The sequence below is a fragment of the Zootoca vivipara genome, chromosome 6 (assembly GCF_963506605.1).
Source record: "Zootoca vivipara chromosome 6, rZooViv1.1, whole genome shotgun sequence".
Taxonomy (NCBI): Eukaryota; Metazoa; Chordata; class Lepidosauria; order Squamata; family Lacertidae; genus Zootoca; species Zootoca vivipara.
In genome coordinates, this window is record NC_083281.1 from 31,920,313 (window position 1) to 31,939,596 (window position 19,284).

The 19,284-nt window shown below is 44.2% G+C and overlaps 1 protein-coding gene across 5 annotated transcripts in view; it reads right to left on the reverse strand.

The window, feature by feature from the left end:
- PTPRU (protein tyrosine phosphatase receptor type U) overlaps positions 1-19,284 on the reverse strand; it is a 359,555-nt gene that overhangs the window by 16,762 nt on the left and 323,509 nt on the right. For 4 of the 5 annotated variants that reach the window (XM_035119522.2, XM_035119521.2, XM_060275729.1 and 1 more), the window contains 3 exons: positions 15,379-15,519; positions 9,653-9,778; positions 1,747-1,904 (listed from right to left, as the gene is read on the reverse strand). In XM_035119522.2, the coding sequence (XP_034975413.2) occupies positions 1,747-1,904; positions 9,653-9,778; positions 15,379-15,519 (425 nt within the window). Of the gene's footprint in view, positions 1-1,746; positions 1,905-5,033; positions 9,779-15,378; positions 15,520-19,284 lie in introns of those variants that run through there. The other variant, XM_060275730.1, reaches the window with a different exon arrangement.

The window sequence follows — 19,284 nt, forward strand, 5'->3', positions numbered from 1 at the left end:
AGAATGAGAAGGAACGACACACCAAGGAACGACACTCCATTGTGACTCCAGAAGAGACCAACGAATGCCAACACAATTTTTGCAGAGAATCTCCTTAATCTCATCTTGCCCACTCAGAACACAGCACTGCCTGCGAAGCAGTTCCTTTCTTCCTACTGTGGAGAAATCTGAAATGCTAAGAGCCTGCAACAAGGAGGTGAAGACCAGATTTCCTGCACTGTGGCAATTTTCAAGGATGGCCAAAAAAGAATGAGGTCATGGCTCAGTGGTAGAAAATACGATTTCATGCAGGAAGTTTAGGGTTCAAGCCTCAACATCTGCAGGTAAGGCTTAAAAGGGTAAAGGGACCCCTGACCATTAGGTCCAGTCACGAACGACTCTGGGATTGCGGCGCTCATCTCGCTTTACTGGCCGAGGGAGTCAGCGTACAGCTTCCGGGTCATGTGGCCAGCATGACTAAGCTGCTTCTGGCGAACCAGAGCAGTGCACGGAAACACTTTTTACCTTCCCACCAGAGCAGTACCTATTTATCTACTTACACTTTTTGGCGTGTTTTCGAACTGCTAGGTAAGGCTTGGGTGAGCCAAATAAAGAGGGATGCACTCGTCCCCTGGGGCTGAGGTTCTCCACCCCTCCTTTAAAGTTACAGTTCAGGATTTAACAGCTCCACATTAGCCAAACTAAACAGCTGCAAATGACATCAACACCCTCTCAAGCTCCCAGAGCAAATCTGAGCAACTTTATTTATTCCTTCTCAAGCACCTGTTTTGTTTTGTGTAAAGTGATGAGACCCAGTGAAGCTCAGACTTTCCTCCTCCCCCCTCCCCTATTATTTCAGGCATGTTGCCAGTTTACACTGTAAATTCTGCAGGACATGGATTCCCATCAGAGCTAATAAATCCTTTACACCTGATATAATCAAATTAGCCAAACACATGCAAGATTGCTGTTTGTAAGCCAGAAGCTGCTGCTGCTTCTTTTTTTCCTCTCTCTCTCCTGTCTCTCTGTCGTCTCAACTTTGCCCTCTGGAAAGCTCTGGATGTTGCAAATACACTGCCAAATTATCCTTCGGCTAACGAAGACAGACAAGATGGTAATTCATTTTTGATTAAAATGATTAAAAGCTTTCTGGGTGCCCCAATCAATTTGGAAACGTAAAAGTTGCCTCATATATATACCTTGGGGGGTTGAAACCATCAACATATGAAGATCAATAGACTTTTCCAGCACTTCCTCAGATAGGGTTGCCAGACTCAATAGTGGACAGGACTTCTGTGCCTTTATTTGCCCTGCTCTCTTTTGAGTCTGGAAACCTTAAAGAGAAACCAGCAGACCCTTTGTTTAATTTCCAAGCAAAAGGTCAGTTGGTTTCTCTTTAAGGTTTACAGACTCAAAAGAGAACAGGGCAATTAAAGGCTCAGAAGTCCTGTCCTCTATTGAGTCTGGCAACCCTATCCTCAGAACCTACATAGAGCTAAATCCTGTTAATGATAAACAGTTGGCCATCATGAACACCCTAACACCCTTTCAAAAGCCTGGAGAGCACCAGGTTGGCAAAGGCTATACAACAAAAAGAACAATTTTGTTGTAACGCAACATTACACCAGCATCACAAATCCTTCTTAACAATTAAACCGAGAGGTAATACGTAGAACTGGAGGTGGCTTGGTAAAGTGAACACCACCTCCTTCCAACTGAGAAGGGCGGGCCCTTGTCCCCCTCCCCACCCCGCAAGGTGACACTTACAAACAATGGACGATTGTCCTTCCATCGCCGCTCTCCCCCTGCCACTTATCCACTTGGGCTAATAAATGCAGGAAGGACTTCTTTGAATCAGGGGTGTCTCTGTAGGCTGACCACCGCAGGTACTGAAAGTGTCGAACCATCAGGTGCCCTTCCTGCAACTAGAGAAAGCACATCATTTCCCCCCTTTAGGGTAGCATGCTTAGGTGAGATGTTTTCAGGCTTTTTGGACACACAACCCATCTTGAACTACAACCTACAATGTGTGTGTGCGTGCACACAAACAGACCTTTTCTCTCTAAGGCAGCCTTCCTTACCCTGGTGCCATCCATATGTTTTGGACAGGGGGCTGGCCCACTTGGGCAAATGGGGCACCACCCCACCAACCACAGCCTGCCACCAACCAGTCCTCATTCACCTGCCTTCTTACTTACAACCAGTCCAGGGGGGAGCACTGGCTGTTAGCTTCTTCCTCCTTGGTCCCAGTGTTGCCCCTTGTAGAAGTTAGCAGGGAGAAGGATGGGGAAATTTGTAGAATGAGTTGGCTCTGCCTGTCGTTGGCTCTGGCGCCATCTACTGTTGGTCTCCCTGCCTTCTGCCCTACCAGTCGCAAAGGGCACCAGCCACCACGGGTTTTGGATTACAACTCCCATGCCCACTGGTCATGTTGGCAGAGGTTGGTAGTCCAAAACAATGGGGGAGGGGCACCAGCATGAGGAAATATGCTGTATTGTCACAAGTTATATGATCAGCAAGGTATTATATCCCATTGTTTAGAATAGGACATTTTAGCTACCACTATTGCTTATCATGGTGCCTGCTGAAATTCTCTATTTCTATGCAACTAGTGAATGAAAGGAGACTATACTTCTGGTCTTCTTCCAAATAAAAAATAAATAAAAATGAGGATAAACGACGGGTCCCATTGTCGCAAGTCCTATCACAGGTCACAATATCACTCATGTGTGGGCCTGATCCAGCAGTTGAAGATTTTTCACTTTTATTACCTTGCATTGCTGTTAATTTTTCAGGAAAGGATATATTCTACTCTGCCAAAGGTGATTTCCAGCAAGGTACAGTCAAGGGCTTCTGGACTGGGTTGTAATAAGACTTCAATATTGTAAATCACTTTATGTTTTCATTTTATTTTATTTTTTAAAGAAAGTGACTAATAAGCATGATAAATTACTACCATAATCTCTGTAACTAGAAAACTCCTAAATGGGATAAGAGACAATCAGATGTTCCCATGAGTCCATCAACATTCTTTGTGTATGCTGTACTTGAGCAAACTGTTAAGGTAGAGGGAGGAAATGGCCAAAAGAAAGAGAAGAAAATCAAACCCATGTTAGGCTGATGGGGATGCTGGAGAATTCTGACAAAAATGGAAATGGGAGTGGAAACCGCCAGCGCTATTCATCCCATGATGGAAATGGCAATCAATCCACTGAATATAATCAGTATTCACTGTTGTTACTGTTGTTGCTTTCAATCAACAGATGACATGTAATTAATTATGTTCCCTCTTTCTCATTTGCATTGTATTTCCTTTGCATTGAAATGAATGGGGTGGAGAAAATAACATAATGACACCATAATGAACAGTGTAAACTATTAAGGTGCGTAATTACAGCACCGTGAACTGTGAGGTGAGTAATATTGTTTTTGGCGGAAGATGAACTGCAGTGGAATGGAGACACTGCCGCATGCGGCAAATACAGGATGGAATGGAAAATGCTCCCATACAGTGTGCTAGTTGCAGAATTAATTTTAGAAATTCTGTGTGTTAAATCAAAAGAAGGGCAGGATGCAACACTGGGCCATGTGACCTTGTGGAACAACAGTGGAATGGAAGCAACGGTATCCGCTCACCCACAGTTCAGATTTGTCATAATAATGAGCTTATTCTTGGGTATTGCCTCCCCACTCATTCTCTCACAAACACACATGAACACACAACACCAAAAGTGACAATGTCAATCCTGGCAATGGTGGCTGTCAGCAGTACCTGTTTTTATACATTTGGTATTCTCTGCAAAAAAAAAAAAAAAATCTCGAAAGGGAAGGGTGGCTGTGAGAGGAAAAGGATGTCCTTTAATACTCTGGTAATCTGGTTAGCTTTGCAATCTAATGTGGTTAGGGGGCTCTGGAAGGAGAGGGATTATGTGCACACAAGCTAAGTGAGCCCAGGGTTTAAGCAGGTGAATGCAGAGCTCAGTACCAAATCAGAGGCTTGGGAGGGAAGAATGAAAATACTATGAGAATCAAGAGTGGCTTATGAGATGAATCTCTGGGACTGGCACTAAAGCTGTCATTAATGCTTTATTAATGGGCTGGGGCAGGAGAGGCACAGAACTGGAGAGAAGGCAATCAATGACAGATTTCTGAGCCATCAGCAAAGAAGACTGGATGTATTTACCCATTCATTAGGACTTATGAGTTTAGCCAAATTTTCAAGGTGAAATGGGGACAAAAGACCCCTAAAACCCTCCCGTGGTCTCTTTTCCCAGGAATTTGAAGCTCCTGTTTTGTTTGTTCAGATTTTCACTCTGGCACCACTGTTTGCTTGCAGAGGCATACCTAGGGTTCCTTGCACCCCCGGCAAGGAGCTGTATCAGTGGCTCCACCCCCCCCCAAAAAAAAATCACTTTACCAAACTGCGGGAAGGTCAGGAAACTTCTCTCACATGTTGTCACACACATATACATTATACCCTCCATAGTCCGATAGGTGATTTTTGTTTCACACCCACCACCCGGCCTGTGCCCCTGGCAGGGACTAGTTTCTCAAACCCCTAAGTATGCCTCTATTAGTTTGTGAGGGGTTTTGTCTAGGCTCCTTCCCAGAAAGATCCCAACCAATCAGGGATTACACAGGCAATGTAATGATGTCCTGGCACTGGGTAGCCAATCAGATCTGGATACATGATGATTGATGATGATGATGATATAATTGACATGTTTTGCTCCAGTTTAAACTAGGTATGAGCTAAAATGGCCACATTCCATCAGTTTTTTTTTGGGGGGGGTGATATGACCCCCAGATAAGATATAAGGAGGGCTCTGTGAGTACAGAGAAAAAAGTGGGTTGGAAAAGTGTTTTCAAGGACTGTGGTTGGATGAGAGATGGTGGGACAATGGAGTGGCAGAAGATGCTTGGAGGAAAGATGGAATTGCCTGGATGACGCTCCCCTCGCCCACCCTATATAGCATGTAACAAAATGGAAAGCTCTCACAAATTCCTTTGGACTCTGTGTTATAATGCAATAAGTCTAATTGGTTTGTGCCTCCATACTGAACCCACAAAGGGTAATTTTCTCCCACAAAACAGAATGCATTTTTTTGGGGGGGGGGTGGAGAGGCAGTCTTCAGTGACATATTGTTACATATTCTCTGGGTTTTGATTTCTGTTCTGTATATAGGACAAATAAGAGAATGCAAACATTTTCTCCTTAAGTTTCCATTTTTATCAGAATTCTCTGGAATTCCTGCCTACAGTGAATTTTAATTTACCTCAGAGCAGCTGAGGAAGGCAAAAGCCAAAACATTTCTTTTTCTTTTCTTTTTTTCTTTTGCTTAAAGACTTTAATATCTTTGTTTTGTTAGTCATTGCAAGAAATATATGGTTTTAGTGATTATCTGCATCCTTCTGGGATCCAGAGCAAATTTATCTAAAATGCTGATCGATGCTTTGAAAATTGTGTGTGTGTTTGTGCGCACACATTCCCAGGTGCTGACACACCTCAGAGTTGTCTCAGCAATGGAAAGATTCCCTTTCCTTCTCAGTCACCCAAAGTCAAAATGTTTTGCTTTAAGACTTTAATATAATTCTCTTCCCCCCATGTGTTGCTTCCCCCTCCCCTTTCCTTTATTTTCAGAAAGTAGAAAAATGCTGAAACAGATAAAATATTAATCAAAGATATTAGAGGTACAAAAACATAAGAGGGGAGAAAAGGCAAAAGAAAACAATGAACCAGAAGCCTGAAGCCTTTGTACACAATAATAAAACAAATATTTGGCCCCTCATAAAGAGAGAATAAAAGATTTCACATTATTCCATTCAAAACTTGGATAGTTTAAATATGAAATATTAAAACTGTAAGAGAAATGGTTAAAAACAGATATCAGTTGGTCCTGTTGACCTTTAGCTGGTAGGATGGGACTAACAACAGGGTCACAGCCTGATCTAAGTTGGGTTGAAAGAGCAGCACTACCACCTTAAAAATGTATGGGTTTTTTTTTGGGGGGGGGGGAGTAAGTTATGGGTTCCCAAGTGGACCCAAAGGTGAGTCCCAGGTCTGCAAAGTTTGAAGGCTACTTAAAAATGCAAGAGTCAATCAAACATCAGCTTCTCCTTTCTGGGTTGGGAAACGTGGTCCTTCATAGAAGCATGGAATTCTAGAGTTGGAAGGGAGCCCCAACCATTGGGAGGTACTGGATTTCTTGGAACCTCATAGGCACCTCTTATGGAAGAGTGAGGCAGCTGCCACAGGGAACAGGCATTGTGGGGACTGGCAATGGGGTGAAGTGTTGCAGAACAGAACCGTGTCTGTGGCCTGCTCTGTGCTCCCAAAGCTAGGCTTCTGCCCTCAGATGCGCTGGTGGGCACCAAGTTGAAGTAAGAGTCAGCTGCTAATCCAGTCAGCTTTGGTACATGAAATGGGTGGGGAGTGCCATTTTGTCTTGGGCCATGGGCCAGCCCTGCCATGGAATGTGTTGTTACAAATCTATTGAACCTTATTGAGTATATATTCTGTTCTCCATTCTCACCTCCAGCCTAGAAACATTGGCTCTTCCCTTCTCCCAAGCTGTCAGCTAGGAGCAACCTTTCCTCGTGACTGTAGCAATGGGAGAGAAAGGAAGCAGGGCTCACAGCATGGGCAGCACCAAGAGTTCAGCTGCCTTTGTCCCCTCCTCTTCCTGAACTGTCTTCATCTCAGCAGTATATATGGGTATATAAGGGTTTGGTGACTTCTGTTTCAGTGTATCTGAAGAAGTGTGCATGCACACAAAAGCTCATACCATGGCAAACTTAGTTGGTCTCTAAGGTGCTACTGGAAGGATTTTTTAAATTTTGTTTCACCTGAGCAGGTTGTCATATGAAATAAATGGTGCCTGACTGCTTGTTTTTTTTTTCCTCTTCTCTTTTCCTTTCATCTTGTGTCTTTTAGATTGTAAGTTTGTAGATAGGGACTGTGGTTTGCTTGTAACTCATGTACTGTAAGCCACTGGGAGTTTAGTTTTGGTTTTGTTGAAGATTAAGTTAGTATTAGTACAGTCATACCTCAGTTTAAGTACGCCTCGGTTTGAGTACTTTCAGTTTAAGTACTCCGCGGACCTGTCTGGAACGGATTAAGTACGGACTTCCAGAACTAATTACACTCATACTTCAGGTTAAGTACGCTTCAGGTTGAGGACTCCGCGGACCTGTCTGGAACGGATTAATCCACTTTCCACTACTTTCAATGGGAAAGTTCACTTCAGGTTAAGTATGCTTCAGTTTAAGTACTCTGCGGACTGTCTGGAATGGATTAATCCACTTTCCATTACTTTCAATGGGAAAGTTCGCTTCAGGTTAAGTACGCTTCAGGTTAAGTACAGACTTCCGGAACCAATTGTGTACTTAAACCGAGGTACCGCTGTATTCGTATACATACATACATACATACATACATACATACATACATACATACATACCCCAGCCACTCTTTGCAGCTGACAATAAATATGCTGACAATAAATAATATAAATAGCATCTTGGGCCGCAATTTGGGGATGCCTGCTCTAACCCTTGACTATAAACTTGACAGCTTTCACTGGTGCTCCTGTATGAGAAGGGACACAATTGGGGAAAGAGAATGGGAGAGAGGGAAAGAGGAAGCTGCCTTTCACTGGGTCAGGTGATTTGTCTTTCCAGCTCATTGCTATCCACTCTGACTGGCTGGGCCCTCCAGGATTTTAGAAATACATATTTCCTATCACCTGTTAACAAGCAATGCTAATATCCTTTTAACGGGACATACAAGGATTGAATCTGGGACCGTCTATGCCAGGCATCCCCAAACTGTGCCCCCCCCAGATGTTTTAGCCTACAACTCCCATGATCCCTAGCTAACAGGACCAGTGGTCGGGGAAGATGGGAATTGTAGTCCAAAACATCTGGAGGGCCGAAGTTTGGGGATGCCTGGTCTATGCAAAGCATGTACCCCTGCCATTGAGTTATTATTATCTGTGCCCATGTTATTTTCTCTTTCTTTTGGCAAGCCAAGATGATTCTGCTGGCTGCTGAGTTTCTCGGGAGACAGAGAGAGGATCTGCTGTTGTTGACATTTAGTTCCCCGAGCATCCCATTACCATAGTGGCTGCCTGCAAATTATTCACAAATTTACCTGCAAGACAAGTGTTGGCAGGGGCTGGAGAATGTGGTGGTATCTGATACTTATTAAAAACAGCCCCTGCAGCTTCAGCATGGGAATGAGACAAGAAAGACCTGTGTCATCTCCATGCCAAACCAATTATGCAAGACAAGGAGAAGAGGAATCAAAAGCAAAAAAAGAATGCTTTAAAGGACTGGGCTCTCTGAACAGACTTGGGGAAAGGCGGAGGGTGAGAGATTTTGTATTATTCTGCCAAACTTGGGATGGAGAGCACTCCATCACTTGCAAACCTGAAAATGAAGTTTTCTCAAAGTCTAGAGATTTCTGAAAAGGAGTAGCATGTCTAGTCCAGCATCCTATTCTCACAATGGCCAATCGGATGTTCATAATAGGTCCATAAGCAGGACCTGAGGGCAAGAACATTCTCCCCACCTGCTAGTCCTAGCAACTGGGAGCATACTGCCTCCAATCATGGGGGTAGAACATAGCTGCCATGCCCCACTATTATTGTATGATAGCTTTGACCATTCCTGGAGTGGGAGAACTACCACAGTAGTCCAGGCATTGGTGACTTCAAGGCTGGATTACTGCAATGCACACTATGTGGGGCTTCATTTGTGCTTGATCCAGAAGTTGCAGTTAGCTGAGAATGCAGCAGCATGGTTTCTAATGGGAGTGAGAACCTGTCAGTAAATATAACACCTCTGCTCAGATATCTGCACAGATTGCTGATTTCTTACCGGGCCAAGTTCAATGTGTTACTATTGGTATATAAAGCCTGTAAGAATTTGGGGCAAGTTTACTTGCAGAACTGGGAGACACTCCTGCTGGAAACCTGTAGAGCTGCTCTCAGTCAGTGTAGATAATACTGAGTTAGATGGACCAATGGTTTGAGATGATATAAGGCAACTTAGGCATGTTCAGTTTAATAAAAAAGAAATAATAATAATAATAATAATAATAATAATAATAATAATAATAATTTTATACCCTGCCCATCTGGCCAGGTTCCCCCAGCCACTCTGGGCAGCTTTCAACAAAATATTAAAATACAGAAATCCATCAAACATTAAAAGCTTCCCTAAACAGGGCTGCAATGAAAGAACAATACATCCTCTTGTTGCCTTTCCCAAGCTGGTGTCCTCAAGAAGATGCTTGGACTACAACTCCCACCAGCCCCAGCCAGCATGGCCAGTGGTGAAGAATGATGGGAGTTGTACTCTGACAACACCTGGAAGACATCAAGTCTCCACTTGCAAATTGGATGTGGCCTTTATGGACACTATGAGTTGTGATCCCCAAGACCATTTCAGACTCATGGATCGTGCAACAGGAAAACCAGGAAGTTTCAGCACTCTCTTCACTCATATTTCCTTTCTTGCCATTTTCATGGAACATGGAAGTGACTCAGGTCACAGGCATTTTGTATTTAAAATTAAATGGGGACAAGGATTATATGCATGTACTGTACATTGTCTTCTTTGAAGTCAATTCTACACCCAATTCCAACATAATCTCAAAACAGCTTCTCACCCGTGTTACATTCTGAACCCGGAAAAGACGAGCGACAACATCCTCATCAGCTGACCTAGAAACGTATTCCACTTCCATTGGTCCATACTGCTGGAGTCCTGGCTCAGGCCAATATTGTAAACAAGGCTAGAGAGAAATAAAGAGCACAGAGTCAGGAAAGTGTGGCTTTGGAATACAGCCAACGGCTGATGCTACCAGCCTTGCTGTGCAGTTCCACACATGTTTACTCAATAGAAAGTTCTACTAAGTTCAGCTGGACATAATACCAGGCAATTATGTACTGGACTGCATCCATTCAGCCCCAATGCATTACTAGGACATACTCACAAGACAAAGGCAAAACATTCCATAGGTTACATCTGTGATGAATCTGCATCTGATAACCTACAAGGGGTCTCTAACACTCCACCCCCTTAAGCTGTATTCTTTTTTTTCTAAACTAAGAAGACCCGTATTCTTTAGTAGGGAAGCAATTCAAAGTTATCTGAGTCCCCATCAATCAGAGACTTCCCCTGACTGAGCCGCGCCCCTAGCCAATTCCTGCTTGTAAATATCAACAGGAGGTTTATATCAACAAGAGCTTTAATATTCCCGAGCATTAGACATGCGAGAGAAAGATCACTGATAGGAAGGGACCCTGCTCTTTCTATCTCCCATCCAGCAGCGCAGCTGATGTATTGTTCCATTCAAGGGTCACCGATGTGATTGTTTTTGTGCGTGACAGCCAGGAAGGCAGCGTCAATACAAAATATATGATGTTTGTCGTTGCACTTTAACAGAACATTTAGCATTTGGGGCCATCCGGCAGCTCAGGCCTTACCGCATGGTAAATGTGTTTGAGAAATAATTGGTTATTAATAGGGGCTATAAATCTCTGTGATCTCGATGCCTTCCAGACTCAGAGCTATAATTTGGATATTAAAACTTCCTCCAGCAAGGCATGGTTCAAGCAAGGGATATACCCTCTAAGTCACCTTTTTTTTGAAGCTGTTTCACTGTAAAGGTTGATTTATTAGCCGTTGGTGTTAAGCTGGTAAACATTTAAGATCTGGCTAAACAGCACTATGCAAACATCCCCCAAAAATAAGCTGCCCAGTGGGGCTGGCAGAACAAGGTGAAATATTGTAAGAAGAGAGTTGCATATTGATAGAGTGGAAGGGGTTAGGGGTAAACAGCTCGCAAAAAAGTGTATATTAGGGTTTTTTTGTTTTTTTAAAATGCATTAAAAATGTTCCTATTCGGAATGTGCACTAAAATGATGAATTTTCATATGATTTTTTAAAAAATAAATAAATCGCAAAGTGAGGTGGAAATGTAGTGAACTGAATTTAAGACTAGAAAAATGATAAACTGAGAGAAACTTCAATCTGCAGATTCCTTCTTCCAGTGGAGGCTTGTCCATTACAAGCAAATGGGACACGATCCTGCCAACTTCAGTCAGCCTTCAGGCAGACCTCAACAGCCTGCCTTCTTTGCTGTAACTAGTCTAGGAGTTTTGACTGGTTGTCAGTTTCCTTCTGCTTCCATACCCTCCAACAATTCTCCAATGAAAATAGGGACATCCCATTCCATAATGATAATTTGACTATTTATACCCCACACATCTTACTGGGTTGCCCCCATCACTCTGGGCAGCTTCCCACATATATAAAAACATAATAAAACATTAAAGATTTTTTAAAAAAAGACTTCCTTATACATGATTGCCTTCAGACAGCTCGGGGGTTGGATAACTCCATACCCTCCAACATTTCTCCAATGAAAACAGGGACATCCTAAGGAAAAGTGGGACATTCTGGGATCAAATCAGAAACCAGGATGGCTTCTCTAAATCAGGAATGTCCCTGGAAAATAGGTACACTTGGACGGTCTGTGCTCAGTCTCAGTGCTGACCTTGAAGGGAAAATGATCGACAGGGGGAGGGATTAGAATTAGTTGGATCTTCCTCTCATTGGCTTTGGTTCTGCCTGTCGTTAGCCTCCCTTCTTTATGTCCTACCAATCCCAGTGGGCCTCCATCTCTTGGTTGAAGAGAATTCAGGAAGCTGCTCTAAGAACATGAAAAGAAGCTGGGAAAGGCAGAGCACCTCATCCACTACCAAAAGCCTTTTTGCTCCTGACTCCTTTTATGTTTAAGCTTCCCAAACTCTAACTCTGCCCTGGTGTAGCAGAGTTACTGGCTCGGATTTCCCTCTGTGTCAATTGCTTCCAGCGTTAATTTCACTCCTGAATAGGCTCCCTCTGGCCTTGCAGAATTGCTGGGCTTCGTAGGTACGGGAGCACCAGGGATAATGTTTATTTCCTCGTTCTGTTATTTAAGGACACAGCAGTCCTCTTCAGCTCAGCAAGTGCAGCTGACGGAGGAAGGCTCCTCTTCACCCGAGGTGGGCCTTTAATTCATTCCTCTGCTTACTTTCCCTGTCGGCATTGCAACTGTAGGTTTGGGTCATTTGCACTAAAGTGCCTGATCTTGACTCATAAAATAATCCAGTTAATGAAGTCTTCTCCATACATCCATTAAGACTCTGTAATACCAATTTTATGCTAAGAAGAAGAAACCAATGTGTTCTTCAGGCAAATTAGCATTACGGACTTGTAATGGGCTCTTAAAACTGCCATGAACTTGACAAGAAGGCTTTAAGAATCCATGGAGGGGAGATTCAAAGTCCCATGCCCTTCCAGGCATTCATTACTGACTATCCATCATAGAGTTCCCTTCCATACAGAAGATTTTTGATGGCCAGAGTGTGGTGTTGCTAAACTGTGTTGGTTGGCAACCGTCTGTCTTGGGTGACAATGGAGGAATGTGCCTTGGTAGGTAAAGTCAAATTATTGGAAGGTTACAGTGCCTGCTGTGGCTTTAGAGACTGATATGGGGGAGACATGTTTTGTTGTAGCAGAGATTCTGTAGATGGAGGCGTCTGGTTCTGCTCATGCAGGTGTACCAACGGTTATTCCTCCTCTGGTCACTGCTGTCGATACACAACTGACTGATTGTCTTCCCAGATTGAAAAATCTGGAATCAGCAGCAGCGCGGCACCGGAAGTCGCGCTGCGTCCATTTTGGAACTGGGCAGAGCGGCACTGGAAGTCGCTTCTTCGCATGCTCTACCCAGTTCCAAAATGGCCACAGCGCCAGAAATTGCTTCTGCGCATGTCCAGAGACTCCAGACATGCGCAGAAGGAGCGTCCCTGGGCCGGTAAGAATCTGGGGAATTTACGGGGTTTTTAAAAATCTGGGCTGCCAGCGGGAAACAGCTGGAAAAATGGGGGTTTCCCAGGGAATACGGGAGACTTGGCAACTATGGTCTTCAGGCGCTGCGGTCATCTGTAAGGGATTCCTGCAGAGTGAGGTTGATGTAGCCAGCCTTCATGACACATTTGCAGACATCTTTGTAATGCAGAGTTGGTCCTGTCCCTGAAGCCAGCTCCGCGCGGAGCACTTTCTTGGGGATCCTGCCACCTTCTATTCTGTGAACACGACCGAGCCAGTGTAGACATCGCTGAGGCAAGAGTGTGAACACGCTAGGGATGTGGGCTTGGGAGAGCACATCTTTGTTTGAGACTCTGTCTCAAAGTTGTGCTCAAAGAATCCTGCATGTTAGGATTCTTTTCCCGTGCTGCAGTCATGGGATTGTTTTTATCACATGGCGGTGTATGTTTTCATTCCACATTGTGGGAAGTCACGGAGACAGGATGTTAGTTTTACTGTGTTTCCATGATGTAGGACGTTTGTCCTTTGTCCTTTGTCTCTGCTGTCTGATGATGAAGAGGAAGGACCTGAGTTACGATGCTCCGAGTGTGTATATATAAATAAACGTAGTTTAGCCAAATGCTGCGCTACTGAGTCTGTACGCTGACTGCCTATAGTCTGCTGATCCTTAAGTGTGCTGGTGCCTCTAAGGTATCAGTCGCTGTGATGTTCGGGCTGGAGAAAGATTTTGAATCTCCCAAACGAGGGAGGGAGAGAACATGCCAGTCGGGCATGTGTCTCTGCCAGCCTCCTGCTCTTGTGTAGGACCTTCCGACACTGCCATGTGATGCCCAAAATCTTCCTGATGTGGAAGGCATTGAGGCGTTGCTTCTGCTGGTTGTAAGCTGCATACGACTCATTTCCATACAGCAGAGTGCTCAACGCACAAGCCTGGTAGAGCTTCATCTTGGTATTGGACATTAGCATCACATTCTCCCATACCCTTTTGAAGAGGCAAGTCATTGCCGTACCTGCCTTGCCAATACACTTGTCCAGCTCAGGGTCTATGGAGAGGTTGCTAGGTTTGGTGGAACCGAGGTAGACAAAATTGTCTACCACTTCAAGCATGTGGTAGCCAATGCTGATGTGTGGAGTGCTGGCAACATCCTAACCCAGGATATTTGTCAGGTGGTAAGGCCAAACTCCCTGCAGGCTTGGGCAAAACGGTTTATGAATCTCTGAAGTGTGTCCTTGGATTGTGCTGTCAAGGCTGTATCCTTCTGGCAGCTCCGGCAGCCAAGCTTGGACCACATCACTGAGGCCAAGAGGGGGGTCTTGCCATCTGGACAGCCCAGGACCTCCATATACACTGCCCAGGCTTGCACTCCAGAGAGGTCTCTTTGGTGCTGCAAATGCAGCAAAAACAACACTGGAGGCAGCAGTTTTGAGTTTAATTGTGTGGTTCTCTTGCTAATTCATTTAAGCAAGCAAGATGTTATTGGCATGTATTGCTTCTTCCTAATTCTTCCAGAATAAGCAAAGGACTATTTGTGTTTCCAAAGTAATTGTTATCTATTGCAATAATCTCTGGGCTGGACAATCATTTCCAGTCAAAATCCCCCAAGTAGTAGCTCCAATTATGTGAATGTAAGATATGGGCTCAGTTGTTTCACACTTTAAAAGAACAGCCAAAAAACCTGTTGAAGACAGTAAGGTAAGCCAAACACACACACAACTTTGTAATATTTCTTCTGCTCCTCTGTAAGGAGAAGAAACCCCCCCGACTTTTGCAGGGGAAGAATTTCAACTCAGCTCTCTTTTCATCATCATCTCCTTACAAAGCTACAGCTTCCAGAGTTCCCTGGGAAGAGCTATTGATTGTTAAACCACTCTTAAGAATTGTAGCTCTGTGAGGGGTATAGGTGTCTCTTAACAACTCTTAGCACCCTTAACAAAGAACAGCTCCCAGAAATCTTGGGGGGAAGTAATGACTGTTTAAGGTGGTATCATAGCGCTTTGAATGTCTGTCGTGCATGTGGCCCTGGTGATGATTCTGTGGAAACAGAATTAGTGACTGGCTGTCCATTCCATCAGTCCAGCCTTTAGCAAATCCAGATCAAACTGGCCTCTGCTTCAGATCACTTTGACCTTCCTCTGCTTCAGATCACTTTGACCTTCAACAGACTTGCAGACTTGTCATTATTTTGCTGAAATTAAATTAACCAGAATAGTTATAGTTATAATAGTTATAATACCTGCAACCAGAATAGTTTTAACATGGTTATTTTGTGTTTCAGAACCAGCCTGTGCATTAGACTATTTAACTGTGATTTGACTGTTCAAGTTTCATATATTACTTACATTTTTAATTCCACTGATACACACACACACACACAACCCCTGGAGATATTAGTTGAATGCAAGTAGATCTGGCTGTCTTCTCGATGACCACATTATACATAAATGCAAAGTGGAGCAAACAGTCCGCTGAAAGAAGCAACAGCAATGAGTGGCAGGTGTTTCTCTGTTACTCACCCAGGCAGAGTTGGACTGATTGAGCTGGTTCAGCATGATGATGGAGGTGCAGCCATAGTCATACACCAGCCTCCAGAAGTCTGTGGTTGTGTTCTGTAGTGGGTGCAAGGTCACAATGAAGGCAGCACTCTTTGTGTAGCTCTAAAGGAGAGAAAAAGAGTCATGGGATAAAAGGAGAGTAACATATTAGAGGGGAGAGATGGAGCAAATTTAGTCAGAATCTCCTTTTGTGCAATTTGGATCTATTGATTCAGGCCCTACTCTCTGGAGCAGCAGAAAACAAGATTCTTCCATCTTCTATGTGATGGCCCATCAAATATTTGAAGGGTTACCCTAAACACACCCAACTCCCTCAACTGTTTCTCATAAGGTCTGATCCTCAGCCCCCACCCTCTTGATCTTAGGGGGTGAGGAATCCCTGAAGAAAGGCCTCAAAGAGACTCATAAAGGAGCAGGTGGCTCTAGAGAGACTTTGGTTCCAAGCCATACAGGACTTCATAAGTCAATCCCCTCACGTTAAATCAAGCCTGGAAGTTTATAAGCATGCTTTTCTCTCACACGCTCTGTGCCCTATATATAAGTAGTTCTACTGGGGATCTTGGAGCATGCTGGATCCTCTTTCAATCTCAGGAGACAGAATCTCTAATCTGATACCATTTGTCTGCTTTATAATTTGAGGCCTATAACAAATAACCATCTGGTGAGGAAAAATCACACATATACATATTACTGTGAGTCAGGGCAGAGGCCCATTTTGGATCAGACTAATTTGAAGGCTGAATGACAGAGATATGATAAAGCCTCATTCCTGCATAGGACCTCAATACCAGCAAACACAAAGTTTTAAAAAGAATGAGCTTCTATCCATTGATATTGCTCAATGGGAAAAAAGCACTCAGATCTCTTTTTAAAAAAAACAGAATTCCGTCTCCTTTGATTTAAGAACCAGTATGAAAAATGTCTGCCCAGTGGATCATCCCCTTGCCTCCCCCCCCCACCCAGAAGTTATACCTTCTGGATAAAAAGAGTACAGAAAGCAGCTCTCGGATCTAAACTATCACACAGCCAACATTGCCTGGCAAAATTTATTGGGGTTTCGAAATGGGTGGAGGGAGGGAAATGGTAAGCCACAGAAAGCCAGGAAGGCTCCTCTAAGCCTTGCTTCTAACAAACATTTTCTTGGGAGGAGGGGAAGGAAAGAAAAGACCCTTAACCTCAAGGTAATGACTTTGCAAGGCTTGTTAGCACTTCAAAAGAAGCAAGGGCTTTTAGGGGCACCTGCAGAGATGGAGCAGACAATCCAGGGTTGCAGAGCTTTTCTTCTTCAGCTCTTTGCCTTCCTAAAGAGCCCTTGAAACAACACTTACGAGCTCAAGTGACAAGTTCCCTGCACTTAGAAAACATCTCCCAGCTCTCGCAGTTTCTTTCAAACTCTGTTACAGAGTGCATAATCTCAGTCTTGAGTTCTTTTCTCCCATCAGCAGGGTGATTTGGATCAGCTTCTCTCCAAATGGGTGAAGTTGGACAAAGGGAATCTCAGGACAAATTTGTTATTTTACAGAGCCTCCCCCCCCAAAAAAACCCTATTACTTTTAAAAAAAAGGCAGCAAAGTGGGACACAAATGATGAAAGAGTACTGTTGAGTTCCACAGGCTGCTACTTAATGGAGAGAGAAGCACCAGGTTTTTTTTCATGCTTCAGCTCTGGTGCTTGCATAAAAATAATTACAGCAATTTGCTACCTGATCAGAACAGAAAGGAGAACTGGGAATGCCGGAAACAAGAGAGGTGGGATCTGTTCAGGAAAGCTGATGGTGTTAAGTGATTTATTGGTGCAAGTCAGAGTCAGCTATTAGGGCTCTCTCCAGGCAACCCCAGGAGAAGGGCCACAGCTCAGAGATAGAGCATCTGTTTTGCATGCGCAAAGTACTAAGTTCAGTCCCTGGAATCTCCTTGTAGGGCTGGGAGGGATTCATGGAATCCTGGTGAGCCACTGCCAAGCAGTGTAGGCAATACTAAGCTAGATAGACCAATGGTCAGACTCAGCACAAGACAGCTACCTGTGCTCCCAGGATCGAATTAGCCCATCTAATCTTCCCTGCAGTTGGAAGGGAAGGTGTTGCTCTCACACTTGACTTTTCAGTGATGCCCTGGTTTCTTCCTTTGGGCACAGTTCAAATTTCACAGCAAAATCAAATTTGGTCCATTTGGTCTTGGGCCAATGCATCTCCCTCCTCCCCCAATGTACCCCATGTCCCACCATCACTTATTGGTTTGCGATAATCACAGTTTACTGTTGCACCTGAACTGAAGAAACTATGGTTTGCCACAAACCAGTTTCCCTCCTATTCAGAAAAGGCAAACTCAATTCAAAGCATGGATTCCAGCAGGGCCACTCAAGACATTTTGCTGCCTGATGAAAAAGGCCAAGATGGCACTTCCACTCCATTCCTTATAGAGAAGATGACTTCCCTGGCTACTGAATCTTACTTCAACTCTGGTAATGAAATTCTGTCCTCCACCACACTTCAGCCCCCCAAGCTAGTTCAAGGGGCCCAGGTCAAACCATATTCTACAAGGGCAATGACCTGAGGGCTTAGAATAAACAGCCAGAGAAATCCTGCTTCTGCTCCACAAGACTCTTTTGGAAGCGAATGCATATTTGCAGGGATCTTAGCTTACCAGAATACACTAGTTATCACAATCCACGAAGTGAGGAAACTGAAGTGTGTGAAAGAAGGGGGAGGCCTGGCACTAGCACCCATGATCCTCAGCATATGCTGAATCTGAGCCCATCTATCCACCTGCCCTCTATATTCCTGACTTCCTAAGTAGCAGTGGCATGCTGTTGGCAAGCCACCCCTTTTAATCTGCCAACAATACCATTGGGCAATGGCAGAGACTGCAGCACTGGCACTGTGGGTGCCTATCACAGGGTGCCCTTCTGAGGATGGAGCAAATGAGCCCGAGGCACAGGCCTAAGAACCCTGAAGCCACAGTTTGACTGGAACTTTTGTTCCAGACCTAGGCCGAAATTTACGATAGTGGCTGTGTTAAAAGTGGCCATGAATCAAACGGTCAACTACCTGTTGCGCCCAAGTTATTTACAAAAACACCATAGGGCACACAAGTAAAAGAAAGGGTTGATTTGAAAGGCGGCCCCTGATGATTCTGGAAAGTGAATAAGCATATAGCACATCATGGTCTAATCAAATCCTTTCGTGCTTTGATGGCAAGAGACAAACCTGCAGAGGAAGCCCTTTACCCTTGATTATTCCATTTCCTTGGAAGCTTTACGTCAATGTTGGCTTTCAGAATGCTCTCCCCACCACCACCAAACTGACCTCTCTGACTAATTGAAGCAGGTCACTGATTAATTTAGCCCATCTACTTTTATTTTCCCTTTTACCTGAAAACCGGCATTGTGAATTTTACTCGTTTGCATAAAGTGCCGCAGCTGGTCATATCATATGGATAAAAGGATTGTGAATAAATGTGCTCATTCTAGATGGGCTCCATTGTATGGGAAGATGTGATCTGAAAGCCTGAACAGGCATGTTTTTATCTCATGAGCAGGCCTGCCAAGAGCACAGGTTCAAACAAAGTCGGCCCTACCATTAGGCAGAGTGAGGCAGCCGCCTCAGGTGGTAGATACTGATGGGCTGGATATGGTGATGAGACATTCCAAGGACAGAGCTATGGGTGCCATGCAGTCTGTCTATCACTCCACAGCCTGCTTCCTTGAGTCATGGTGGAAGACAATATCCCATCACTAATGTCAAAGAAAGAATCATTACAGTATTCCACTTAATGCCTGGAATGGGGTGGGTCACTATTGCCTCAGACAGCAAGATGTCTTGGGCCAGCCCTGAGTCCGCAAGTGGCTTTTAGTGTTTTGGAGTCTTGG